Source organism: Solea senegalensis, linkage group LG20, assembly GCF_019176455.1.
Source record: "Solea senegalensis isolate Sse05_10M linkage group LG20, IFAPA_SoseM_1, whole genome shotgun sequence".
Classification (NCBI taxonomy): Eukaryota; Metazoa; Chordata; class Actinopteri; order Pleuronectiformes; family Soleidae; genus Solea; species Solea senegalensis.
In genome coordinates this window covers 14,552,155-14,566,299 of record NC_058039.1, presented here as the reverse complement: position 1 = coordinate 14,566,299, position 14,145 = coordinate 14,552,155, and the positions used below count along the sequence as shown (strand labels likewise).

The 14,145-nt window shown below is 42.9% G+C and overlaps 1 protein-coding gene across 2 annotated transcripts; it reads right to left on the bottom strand.

The window, feature by feature from the left end:
• Nucleotides 1-8,479: 8,479 nt before the first annotated feature.
• On the bottom strand, nt 8,480-13,907 carry stx12 (syntaxin 12). Of its 2 annotated transcripts, none has more exons than XM_044051945.1 (10): nt 13,812-13,907; nt 13,060-13,183; nt 12,521-12,590; nt 11,398-11,497; nt 10,473-10,610; nt 10,337-10,380; nt 9,862-9,967; nt 9,638-9,710; nt 9,471-9,553; nt 8,480-9,364 (listed from the first exon to the last, which is right to left on the bottom strand). In XM_044051945.1, exons 2-10 carry the CDS (start codon nt 13,157-13,159, stop codon nt 9,272-9,274), a joined length of 807 nt encoding a protein of 268 aa, XP_043907880.1. In that variant the 5' UTR covers nt 13,160-13,183; nt 13,812-13,907; the 3' UTR covers nt 8,480-9,271. The 2 variants fall into 2 exon arrangements, with proteins under 2 accessions (XP_043907880.1, XP_043907882.1); XM_044051947.1 differs by having other exon boundaries at nt 13,816-13,907.
• Between the last annotated feature and the right edge of the window lie 238 nt (nt 13,908-14,145).

The window sequence follows — 14,145 nt, the reverse complement described above, 5'->3', positions numbered from 1 at the left end:
GAGAGCTGGGCCTAGTGGCTAATGGTGTAGCATGGGCTGGGCCTGGTGGCTAATGGTGTAGCATGGGCTGGGCCTGGTGGCTAATGGTGTAGCCTGGGCTGGGCCTGGTGGCTGGAGGTGTAGCCTAGGCTGAGAGACTCAATGCGTATGGATTCTGACAAAACTGTTTTTATTCATGTTACATGGCCACATGTGGGACATCTGATCCAGGCCGTATAATGAAGTGACACAAATCTGATATAGAAGATATAAGTAACTTCATCCTCGACTGCTTTGTTATTGTTATTACCACCAGAGGAAACTTGTGTACCATTGGGGGTCCACGTACCACAGTTTGAGAACCATGGGCCTAGATCACGACATTTTGATGGAACCACAGTATAATTCGCTCCTCTGGACTTCAGAAACACCGTGAAAGTGGTGATGGATGAATATGACGAAGCTTCCTTAAGAAAAACAACAAGAAGCAAAGTCAGAAGAAGAAGAAAAAAATCCACCTTTTCCTGAGGAACTTGGCCTATGGCTTCATTGCATAATTGTTGTCGTCCGAGTGTTTGAAATTGGAGTTTTGGAGCACTGTTCATCTCACACGGCCCGGGTTATTGTGCTCAAACGTCTGTCCTCGTGGACACCTGTAAAAAAAAGCTAGTCTTTAATGAGGTGAGGTACGTGGGGCTAAAAATAGCCAGGGCTCCTGGACTGAACCTTCCTTCTCTGCTCAGTCAGGATGTTGTTTGAGTCTGGTACATTCCTTACACGCTTAGCCAGCCTGCATATTTGCCTCCGTCCCACTGTTTTCTTCCATCCACCTTCGCATGGCTGTACCAGCTGCACCGAGCGCTTCTGAGGCATCGTCTGCTCACATTTACAAATATCTCTGTCATTCAGATGGTTTTTTTGCAGTATGAAGGTGAAGTTGCAGTAAAACTGCAGTAAAACACACTCAAAGAAGCAGAGGAAGAAGATATTTTTGCAGTCTTAGCTGACAGTCCTGCGATAAATCCTACCTTTTTGTGAATGTTTGTTTTGTTTTTACTCAGATTCCTACAAACAATTAGTGAACTTGTGTTTATGATTTATGGTTTATGTCCATGTGCGCTTGATGTATTGAACAATGCTGTAAATGCATCACATCGTGTGATGAAAAAACTTTCCTCTTACGATGTGATGAATATTAAAAGCCGTAAAAAAAGCCTCATACGTCCACAAAAAACGAGATAAACTCTCCGGAATTTCAGCCTGGGAAAAAGTGTGATTTTTCAACATGGCAGTTAAAAGATTTTGTTTGGTGAGATTATTTCCATTTTGGCACCAATGGAAATTAAAATGATCCTGAATTTCAGTTTCAGTTTTTCGTTACCACAGAATCAGCCCTTTATATTAAGTCTTTTTAAATGAAAACACCTTAAGTTCTGGGACATGCTGGGAAGGGAAGGACGAGGTGAGACACATTCACGTGCAACTTCAGTTTTTCAAACAGTGGTCCATTTTAGTTTGTATTGAGCCTGAAACCTGTGTTCTCTTCAAACAGCGTCCACCAGGGGGCGACTGCACTGGTTTGTAATGTAAGTCTGTGAGAAATCACCAACTTCTCCCTTGATTTATGACAGTAAATTATTCCCCATATCTCACTGATTAACCAGAATAAGTCAGTGTTTATCACTGACCCCAAACTTCTTTTAAAAATCTAATCTTTAAAAAATTAAAAAAAATCCTCCCTCTGAAGAATTCTCTCCATTTTTCCATTGTTGTGACACACACACACACACACACACACACACACATTCCTGCTGTGCTTAGACCAGATGGGAAATAAAAAATGTAAAGTTATGTACTGTATGCGTATTAAGGTCATCATGATGACAGAAATGGGGGATGTTGGATGCTGTAACAGACCTGACCTGTTCATCATGTCATCCGACCTCTCTCTGGGTGCAGGAGCAATGCATGCAGGGAGTCAGGATCCTTTAGCATGGAGGGGTTTATTAGAAACAGCCACTCCTCCGTCTCCTTACAGTGTTCTCATCCACAATTCCAACTTCAGCCAATCAGACACCAGGACGGGAGCTGTTGACATGGTTTCACCAATCGTTCTCTGTGACATTGTCAGTCTACAGCGCCTCCTGGTGAAAGGTCACGCGGTGTTTGATAACCGTTAAGATAAAAGTGTGAGTGTGGAGCTGGGAATGAAGGTTTTCAGAAGATAAATTGGGCCACATGAGGCCACATGGTTGGTGCGGTGGTTAGACCCGGGTTTGAGACCCAGTTGGACTAAGGGCCCACCTCCAACCATGTCTGCAAGTAAAGAATTGTATTCTTTATCCACTTCCAGATTCCTTTAAAAAAAGGAAAGTGGACCTTTTTTTTACGATAGGAAAAAATATGCATGTACAAAATATATAAACCTTGAAGGTTCTGGGGTTATTTAAGTCCAGGAATCAGTCTACATTTAACCATCTGAGCACGGGGAAACTAAACTTGTGTGCACACAAATGGATCTCTATAAAGAGGACGCATTTACATAGGTACACACTGAAGTTTGCATTAAATAAGAGTGCAACACCAGTTCAGATTAGCACCAAATTCCCGATGGAGAAGTGTTAAATTTAACACTAAAAGACTTCAATACAATTCAAGTTTCAAAATGAACAATTCCAGCGTTACATTAACTCAAACTGTTCAACTGAAGCCAAATTTAGTCTCTTTAATCCCACAGTGATACGGCAGTTCTCATTTATTTCCGTCACATCTTAATTAGCTGCAACAGCGCTACAAGAAAACAAGTAGAAGAAAATATTCCAAAAAAAAATCACGATGAGGATGAAGGAATGTTCTTCACTGCAGCCGTGATTCTCGTTCATGAGAGGAAGTGCCAGTCAGCCCACAGGAATGCAAATAACTGCGGCACTCATGATTTTTCCACAAGAGAGAGGGACCTGTGTGTGTCCATGTGAGAGAGAGGGAGAGAAAAAAAAGTGATGTGTGTCAGTGTGTCCTCTCCGTCTGTAACAAGCTGCTGTGGACGTGCAGCTGCGGTTGTACCGGCAACAGTAACTCTGCCCCCGGGATGCTGGGAATGAACTCACACCGGCCCATTCACGCCGAGAACACAGCTGTCGGGAGGAATTCTGGGGGTTTTGGTGTCATTTCACTTGCACTTACCTTGACATGCAAAGAGGAGGAGAGGCAAGAGCCGGGAATCAAACCATCAACCCCCTCCATAAAAGTGGACAAACTGTTCAGCCTCCAAAGCCACAGCCAGTTTAAACTTGCAGCTCATTACTCAGCATGAAAGAGGAATCTATAATAAACAGAGAAACTAGAAAACACACATAGATGTACTTTATTGAAACTGAAATGAATGAATAAATAATAATAAAGCTGCACTGGAGTTAAAGTCCTGACAGAGAATCAGGGTTCTGACCTTCAGCTGCCTCGTTTGTTGCGTTTGTGTGACACAGGTGTCAAAATAAAAGAAAAATCTCCATTTAAATCAGATTTAAAAAATAAATAAATTAGGTTGCTGAAAATGCCAATTAAGTTTTGAGGAGCTTCGGACCAAGGTCAACATTAAAATAAATAAAAATAATAACCAGAGTTTAAAAAACCCAGATAACTAACTGAAACTGAATTGTGTTTATAAAACTAACTAAAGTTGTTGTGAAAATGTGCTTAGTTTTGATCTTTATACATTTATTTTATACATAATCCTTTTGGGTTCATATGAAGCGGCAACTTTGAAAAGCCTTTTCATTCATTCATTCATTCATTCATTGTTAATTGGGTTGAGTTTGTTCATGTAAGTGAATCAAATCTTTAGTCTTTTATTGGGTTTATTCATTTTGCTCAGGTTATTCCTCAGATTGAGCTCCTGAGACTCCTCGCTCACAAACCATGTGATGTGTCTCATGAGGGTTATTTATTATTATTATTATTTACATTATGTTCATATGTGTCTTGTCTGTTTGACTTTTACCTGTCACACACTTCCGGTTACTTTCTTGTAGACTGCTATAACTGATTCAGAGATGGAAGCTCATGTGTACTAATAAACTCAGCATAAAATCTTTTGTTGGGGTTTTATGACACAAAAAAACTCAAACTAACAAAAAAAAACAAGCATTTACAAAAAGAAAAAATAGCAAACCGCTCTAAAAACTAATTACAACTAACACATTTTAAAAACAAAAAGTCGAAACTAAACTTTGGACTACATTATTTATTTTTTTATTACATTTGGACAACTCATTCTATATTACACTTTTCTATCTTACAGACAAATATGTGAAATGAGCTGCTGGACGTCCTCCTTTGTTGTCTTTTGTGTCGCGTCCGATGTCATCGCTCGCCGCGGTCGCACCGGTGCAGCGCGCACGCTCCGCACCAACACAAGCCTGAGCCAGTGATGGAAACACAGCGTGAAGCTCCTCTTCTGAATGAGCCTTGAATGTGAATGTGCTCTGCAGAGGCAGAGGCAGAGGCATGGTAGAACAATCACACAGCTGAGTTCTGGACAACATGTTCTGTGAAAGGTAACCCTGCCTGAGCTGGTGACAAGACAGATGGCGTGATGCAGAGGAGCGAGCAGCGGCGTGACAGAAGGATTGTGGGGAGAGAAGTGAGCGCTAACAGTGCAGAGTTGGGGTGGGTCTCGTGGACTCTGGGAAAATTGGTCAGACCGACTTACCCAGAGCGTTTTCCCTTCTTTAATTGTTTCCAGACGGTCGAATGTTAAGGCTGGAAGGCCTTCAAGGGCCTCTCCTGTCTGGGTGTGGATGAATGCACTCAGGAAACAGAGAATGGGGTTGGCAGGAGGGCAATGTGATATGCCACCACAGACTCTGGAGAGAGCCTCTGGGATTTCTCGCAGAAAATCCCCTCTCGTGTCCTTGAGCGTTGTCAGCTCGCAGCGATGCGCGCGCTGCAACGTGCTGCAACGCGGTGCTGGCCGCCGCCTCGCTCAAGTGTTTTACCCAGACTGTCAGAGGTGAGGTATGTCTGCCCTCGCTCTGTGCCAGCGGCATTTCCTTTTCAGACCTGCTCCACTTGAAATCCAACTGGACACGTCGCCTCCTGCCAGCGAGGAGCAGTCAAAACAGTCGTCAGCGTCGGCCTCCGCGGACACGGTCCCTCTCTGCTGCTTTCGCCTTCACGCAGCCGTGTCTTCAGCATATGTGTCCTGATTTTGAAACTAATACGGTATCAGCTCAGGAAAAGTCGTTTATCATCTGTGTCAACTGCATGTCTGTGCTTTCATCTCAGAACTAGAGGCGAGACGTGGTTTAGACTGGAACCTGAGGGAACAGTTGGCCTGCTAGCTAGCCTGCTGGAAAAACAGGTATAAACTTAAAAGGACGATTTCGGTTGGATTGACGGGCCTGACTGACCGAGAGCTCGTCCACTTCCTGTCCACTAAGACCATAGCCTGGATAAATCCTGCTGGATCACAAATGGGTGAATTTATTGTGCGGCGCGATTGACGCACAGCGACGCAACAAAATAGCACCCATCACCCGTCTATCGCACAAGACGACAGGGTTTCCTCTCTGCAGACATAGAGATGCTTTGGTGGATGGTGAAAAGATGGCGATTGACGCTCCCGTCGCGTCACAAAATGATCCCGCGGCGCGGTATACGCGGTTGGCGCGGAGAGGCGCGACAAATTGCATCACACAATGACGACAGAGGCAACTGAAGAGCAGCCGTCTAAGCGTTCTTCTTATTCACCATTACGGGGTAGCCGTCGCTCCTTGAAAGCGACAACACGCATTTTTGTTGACGCGCTTTCCATCGCTCTGAAAAAATTTTGATCTACGTCTGTTGGTCACGCTTCTTGGGAATGGGAGGTGGCTACACCCGACCGACGAGTGTTATCAATCGCTGCAGTTGCCCTCTGGTGGCCATTTAAGAGAATACAGTTTCCAGTTTTCCTGTGTTGGCTTCAATCTCCAGATTCTGTCCATATACAGTATAGTCTATGATTGGGTTGCTGCAGAGGCTCATTATCAGCCGTATTGCTGCCGTTGAGTTGCTGCAGCAGCAGCTGGATTTAATAAAAGAGTGGACATTAATAGCGGGAGCTCCTGCCACCGCTCCGAGTCAAATATCCATATCTGTGATTTAACCAGTCGCAGAGTGAGAGGGACGGGGGGAAAAAAACCAAAACACAGGATGCCAAAAATCCTGTGCCAGTCACAGCCGAGAGACGTGAGCTCGCCCAGGTCGTCAAACTCCGTCTCCGCCAGTGTTTCATCCTTCTCACGCACCTCGGCGGTATTACAGGACACGCAGGGGATTGAATGTGGCAGTGGGTGTGGTCCCAATTACCTGCTCTGCATGGAGACCGAAAACATTAAAGTCAGACTAATGTGATAAATTTAGAAGAACCGATCCAAGAGCACATGAGAACACTTGGGCTCAGTCCCATTTCAGCCCGAGGCCTCTGTTTTGTGAGACAACGTGTGGTTAGCATAGCGACATGACCACTGAATCAATGTTAGCATGTTATGTAGCGACGCTAACCACTTGTTTGCAGTCTTTCGTACAAACCATAGAGCAGGGGTGTGCAACCTGCGATTCTAGAGCCTCATGTGGCTCTTCAGCGCATCTGCAGTTGGTCCGTGTAGCTTTGAATGAATGTCTTCAAAGCTAAACGGTGTTTATTTCACCCTTTTTCACAGATATCAAGTAAAAGTAAATAAATAAAAGTGTTTTGATGTTTCGTGCATCACGTCCAACGTCTACGTCAAATGCGTTCCGACACTTAAATGAAGTAATGTGTACATGAAGAAGTACACATTGGTGGAGTCCCGTCCATCTTTGGATCAACGTACTTTCCTCAAGCGTGAACATCCAATTATTGTTTTATTTCATTTAAAAGCTCTTAAATTTCATAAATGCGACCAACTGTACTAATTTAAATATAGTATGTATAAAAATGTATTTATACATGATATTATCTTCCTTTTAAGGGTGTATTATGTATTATTGTGGAGAAGGAACAAAATTGCTCTTGTCATTCCAAAGGTTGCCGCCAAGAATGGAAATAGTCTTCGGGTTCCAGCCACAAAGAATAGTTTACGTCCACCAGGGGGCGACTTCTCTGCTTGCAAAAATAACTCAAGTCTAAGGGATTAGCACATGATATGAGGAGTTCATGGTCTCAAACGCTCCTTTCAAGTCTTCTTCTGTAAAGCATGATGTCAATTCTGTAAACTATGTTCCTGTTTAAAAGAAAACAGGAGAAAGTGCAGCATAATATGAGCTGATATCATCGCAAAGAGGTCACAAACTGTGAATATCGAGGCTTCAAAGTGGGAGTTCAGATTCCGACGTGTGACGTCACGACTGGTTGCCATGTGGTACATACCATAATCTGATCTAACGGTAAACCCTGGCATTGGAGACGTCTTCCACTTTGCTGCGGGCGAGTGCTTAATTATGCCTGTAGCCCTTTTTTAACTCAGTTACAGGCAAAAATGAGAAAATGGGATTGGGCCTTGCGCTTACATAACCACAGTGTACGGGAAAGTGGCTCTTATGTAGTCACAGGCATATTTCTCGCCGACAAATTGTCCACATTCATCATCTTTATGTCCCTGAAGTTCATGCGGTGGGTGGACAGAAGGGGAAACACCCTGAAGAGGTCACCAGTTCATCATCACAGGTAGAGAGAGAGAGCGCAGCATGAACAGTCACACGTCCAGAGACTTTACACGTTTCCACTTCAGCGCAGATGGAATTTCCGGCTCAGAGTGTCAAACCAGGTGTTCTGCACAGTCTCTTAGCCTCAACAACTGGGTGGAAAGGGTGGATGAAAGGTGATGGAATAAATCATATTAAAAGTAGGGGAAAGTAGGTGATTGTTGAGTTTAATCCACGGTTTATTTAAAGTATAAACAGTTTCTACTTTTACATCATTTATATAAAGTTGAATGTGGACACAGCCTGATTTAGGGATGGAGCAGATGCAAGAGAACAAACATTCTATTCTCGTCTATACAGATAGGAAACACACACACACATGCAGACAACAGTGCAAACGTAAGTTTTCTGCTCCAAAAAGACGTGCAAAACAACCTGTAAAGTGTCAGCCTTCAGATAAAACCTGAAGGTGCACTGCCCCCTTCTGGAAAATGCTTGCTATAACTTATCTACTGAATCAACAAAAATCTTTTACCCGCCCTGCGTCTCAGCATCAATCACTCTCATGGGTTATCATTGGCAGCCATGTTTTCAGAAAGAGCATCCGTTTATACATAAGAAAACATTCTACTTATTATTTGAAAAACAAATGTATTTAAATATAAGATATTATTTAATTACAAAAATGAATCTTTGGTGTTTATAACAGAGGATGAAAATCACCATCTTCATAAAATACTACAGTTTAACATTTCTGAGAATCAATTTTATTCTAAATGTTTTAACATTATCATAACAGTTGTTGTATGGAGAGAAAAAAAACAGTCCAGAGGAGTTAAAAGACTTTAAAACATTTATTGTGCATACTATCAGGTGCCATAGAAATTCATTTAAATATGTTTTCCTGTTTCAGAGTTTCTCTTTTTTTAAACACTGTGATTTTTCTTTTTTTTTTGTCATCCAGAACATTCTCAGCAGAATATAACGCAGCACTTTAGGATATTTACAGACAAAGTAATTGATTTCTGTTTTATAGAGTTTCCATTTTACTACATGTACGGCATGGTACAATCACATGAGCCTTCACCACCAGAGTCATCGAGTCCTGACGTGTTAATGTGAAGACCTGTGACCCTCCACACGCGCTACACCAGCAACCACCACAACAACAGGTAACAAAAAAAGATCATTTACAACCCTTGAAACCATGACTTTACTTTGAAAACCTATTTTTTTATTATTATTATTTAGCCTATTGCTCATCCCAATAACATTTTTTATATACAATGACATATAGATATACAGTGAGAGCTAGTGTTAGTGCAGTAAATAAGACAAGAAACAAATGAATGGAGGCAAATCTAAGGAATCTCAGGTGTTGCGTTGCTCCCCTGCATCACCTCGGCTCTGTGTCCTCTCACTGTCCAGTTCTTTTTTTTACAGAAACGCTTTGATCGGGTCACGAAAACGTTTTTTCCTCACAGAGCAGCTCATTATAAATCTACTCCACTGACCTTCACTAAGTCATCAGCCACTGGCGGCTTATTTTAAATGCAGGGACTCACAGGTGAGAGGGAGGGGGCAGGGGTCAAATGTAGCGGCGGCAGACCACTCGGGCCGAGTCCACTCATTTGGAAGCTTGCCAGATGATGATGGCGAGTATGGCGAGTACGACGGAACACACCATGGCGAGGATGCACATCTTCTTGCGGGACTTTTGCTGTCATGGAGGAGCGGGGAGAGAGAGGGAGAGAGAGCAGGGTTAGCTTTTGTGGCGGGGACCTCGACGACGCACAGCGCCAGTGTCTTCCAGCAGGAAAACTCACCTGGTAGTAACTGGCTCTCTGTAGCTGCTCCGCCCCTCGCTCCACGTGAACTTCAGCGTTCTCCACGTTGGCCTCGATGCTATCTGCAGCGCAAGAACTTTGGTCAGTCATAGAGTAATTGGACAATGTAGATCATTAAAATTGAAAAGATGAATTTGCCTGCTCACCGATCATTTCTCCCTGATCATGGATCATCACCGCCAGGTCCTTGAAGATCTGGTTCACATCCAAGATGTCGGACTGAGAAACACCAACAGGACAAGAAAAAAAAAAGGCAGTTGAGCCAGTTGTTTGTGGTCCCAGGACATGACGTGGTTTTAGTCATGGTAGCAGCTAACGGTCTTTCACCATGTACTCATGTATAACCATTGAAAATAAGACACAGACAGACCTCTAGCTGTCTGATGTTGGTCTCTCTCTCCCTGATGAGCTCCAGGTCCTCCTCTGTGATGGCCACTTCCTCTGCCTGGGTCGTCATCTGACCCCAGTCCTCTTGGCTATAAACAAACAGGACAACAATTAAAACATGTCGGGAATAATTTACGTCAATCGATACCGTTACAAACAAAGACTAAGACTTATGTAATAAACTCGTGCTGATTTCATTCATGTGTTCTGTTGTGTTCAGTCTTGTTTCCTTGAGTATGCTGTGACTTATGTGAATGAATGAATCATCCCCCAATTTAATTTATACCAGTGATGGTACCTTGAGTTTATTACCAACACCCAAGTCAACCTTTTTCTGTTACTTAGAAGTCCAGAAATGCCAAAAAACATTCATATGAAGGGTTTGGATGTCCCAAATTCGAGTTTAGTCCAGCAGAGACTTGTCTTAAGATGAAAATGATGAGCGATGAGTCACTTACTTATCGAAAGACACAAGCTTTTCATCCCGAGTGGTGTCTTCAGCCTGAGAGAGGAGAGGAAACATCAAGCTCAGTGGTATCACGTGCATTAAGGCGACGTCTTCTTCAACTGCCACCGTCACTGACTCGTACTCACCGACAGACGGGACCCAGCCCTCGCTCTGGCTACAGACTCCTTCTCCCTCTCCGCCGCTCGTCGCTGCACTGATTGGAAGTTGTTGAGAGCCGCGGAGAAGTCGTTCATCAGACGCTCCCTCTGGATCTTCTGCTGCCTCTGGACGCCACAAAGCAGAGGGAGACACGGGGAGTGAGACAGGTTGGAAAGACACCAAAGAACTCAGACTGCCTCTTATCATGTGACAAAAATGTGTTGTTTTTTTAAAGTAAGAAAGGCGTCTTTGTTTCCTCCTGAAGCCAACCAGGAACTAAGACTATATTGAATAGCCACTAGGGGGCAAATCCGCTGGTTTATTTGAATAGAGGTCTATGAGAAAATGAGCCTAGTTTTCCACTTGCTTGATAGGTAAAATTTTCCTGAGGAGTCAATGATCTCAATCTCTAGTTTCAGGTCTTCTTCAATAGACTAAGTTGCCAATTTTGTCAATTATGTACAGGTTTAGAGGAAGATAGACGATAAATGATGGCGCATACGACACGAGTGGACAGCAGTGTGATTGACAGCTGGTACCAGTGAAACTGCGAATCTTGATGCTTCAAAATGGGAGATAAGATTCTGATGGTTGAATACTCCTGAGGCAAAAACTATGGTCTCATAAACCCAAACTTTCAGGTATAGGATCAGCAGAGTTACAACTAGGAATACATCTGCTGACTTTAACTGCATGTTATTGACTGTAACAACTGGTGGACTTCACTCTGAGTTCACTGCTCACTGCTCTTTATCTGCTGTTACTGTGCAGCTCATTTGGTTAAACGTTTCTACCATTTCCTGATCGACAGCACACGAGTAAAATGACAACACAAAGCCACAAGTCAGGACCTGTCATCTCCGTGTCCTCTCAGTCTAATTATGCAAAAGACACAAGAAGACTGGCACTCACCTGCTCCGACGGTGATGAGGGCAAGGGGACTGATCCCAAATCTTTCAGGTGTTTGTTGGTTTCTTTTGCCAAATGGTTAGTGGAGTGTTGTATCTGCTGTCTGTGGTGACAAAAGCATTTCAGAACAACCAAATGACATCTAACCATCACAATAAAAGGACACAAAGGGATATTATTGTGAGACATAGAAAATTACAATAACAAACTTTTTTTTTTTAACATTCATTGCATATCGATAAAGATAATGCTGTATTTACAAAACAGCAAGTGCTATAACGGCTGTTTTGAAAAACGTAGTCCTCAAACATGCAGTGTAAGCTAACACCAATAGGTGGCAATAGACACCCAAACAGCACACAAGCAAAAAAAAAACCATGGACAAAACAATGAAAACTGTATCTACTGCCCGCAAAAATGAAGGCAAAGATACTGTCACCCTTTTAGGAATGTGCAAATCCTTGACTTGGACATGAACCATGCAAGTATTCAAGAAGTGCAGAGGAAACAAAGTAAAATACGGCATGACCGGCCTCAACGATCACATGACGGGACATAATGCTGATCAGCAGATGTTAAAAGAATGAATATTTCCTAAGACATTCTTGGTGGACTGTGGATGACGGGGATGAAATGAATACCCCATCCGTTATGAAACAACTTGATATTGTTATGTAACCCAACACATCTTTCCTTCTTTCTTTGTTTTTTATTTAAATATATGAAGCTGTATAATGTATAATACAAATTACCCTGTCTGCTGTTTTGTTGTATGCATTTAATTTGCTTGTATTTGTTAAACAATCACAAACAAATAAATGAAAAAGATTCTTATTTGAAGTTTAAGTACTTTTATTTTAACATAATTTAGTTTTAAGAGTTCTGTGATGAGGAACCTGTGGCATTGCCATTTGTCAGAAAATGAAGTACAGCTGTTGTAGTCAATTCAGTGCAGGACATGATCATTTACAATGTATACTGTGGCATGTGTATACTGATACGCACTGTCTTGTAAGCAAAGCAATAAGAGATACTAGACAATAACAGTTCTGAAACAGTTCTCACTCGTTACTCCATGTATGTGTGTGTGTCTGTGTGTTAGTGAAGATTAAAAGTCAACACATACAGGCGATCCTGGAGTTCACTGGTGTCCTGTCTGGTCCCCAGCTGGTTCACCATGCTCTTTATCTGTGCAGCTGTAAAAGAGAAAGGCAGAGTGATAAGTCAGTCTTTCGATTAAAGCTAAATCTGATTATACATTATGTCAGCAGACAATTGACTGTAACAATTCTACTCTCTACGACATCTCAAAGTTCTTTACACCACCTCATGACTACAAAGTTTTGGGTTTAAACATTGGCTATATTATCAACTCTGGAGTTGGCTGTTCACATATGACAAATTGGGATTATCTGAGACACATTAAGAACAGCAATTGAAGCTCTAGAAGATCCAGGCAAGGGGCTGTTGACTGGCTTGGTCACACAGGAGACACTCTGTGGATTCTGCAGAGTTTCTCCTGTTGGTTCTCACATGACCTCACTTGATCATGCAAAGTAGATTAGACAAGGGAGCTGACAGGAGATGCTGTGGAAAATCTCCACAGTTGTGTGCATGTCTGACAGGGCTGCTGTAGTGAGTAAGTGAAAGCTGAGGACCACTCACTGTTCTGTGTGATCTTCTGGATGTTGGTGCTGCATGTTTGTATGACTGTGTTGAAGTCCTGTGGGACAGAGCGGTAGCTCTCCGCTTTGCCGTACGACATGTTGTCTTTGGAGTGGAGGTTGACCTGCAAAACAAAAAGAAAAACACTGTTACATCAGAAACATGTCTACAAAGAGGACTGGAGAATGCAAGGAAAAGGCAATGATAGGATCATCAATGACAACTGGTACTAACTCAGTGACATCCTGGCAGATCAAACAGGTTTTCAGTCAGTATTAGACTAAATAAGGGTGGTTCATATAACAATGCAGTCATGCAGCTTAGTCACGCCAGCTGTGCGTCACATAGTCCGCGTAACTGCCGTCGTAGAGATAAACCCACATTAAATATCGATAAGTGCAGTCCGAGAACAACCGTTAGCCGGCTAACAAGTTAGCCCGCTAACGTCACAACATTGCAGACCGCTTATTCTGCTGGTTGAGACGTATTAATAACAGCGTGTTTATACACTATAAGTGTACGTGTTCAATTAACGGAGGCGAGCCTCCCTTCGTCGGTTTACCGAGCGAAAGTAACGGGAGGGTGTGTGGAATGCACAGCTGTTAGCTTTCCAGCTAACTGACGTTCAACTTGTTCAGCCATTGGTTTATTTGTTTAAGGAACTCTTTTTCTTTCTTTCTACAACAGCTACGTCTGTTCTCTGGCAGTTGACAGCGAGCCCAGAGCGTTTAATTTAAGAAATAATGTCATACTTGCTTAATGTGCAGTTTCCGATGAACATATAGGCGTAGTGTTGTTCGTTGTGCCGCTGAAGACGGTGCCCTTCCTGCCCCGTGACGTTGCAGAATTCTTCTTCTTCTTGTACGTGCTTTGTTGACAGAGCGTAAAAAATGGCTTTAAGAGAGGATACCGCCACCTACTGGGTCAGATGTGTAGAGGCAGGACATTTTCTGTCTCCTGTACTCTTAACCCACATGTTCCTCTCTAAATTATATCTACTGCAATGCATAATAATGTGTTCCACATCAACCAATTCCAAACTGAAGAGTGCCAGGGCCCACTTTGATATCTAAATCATCTGAGGCC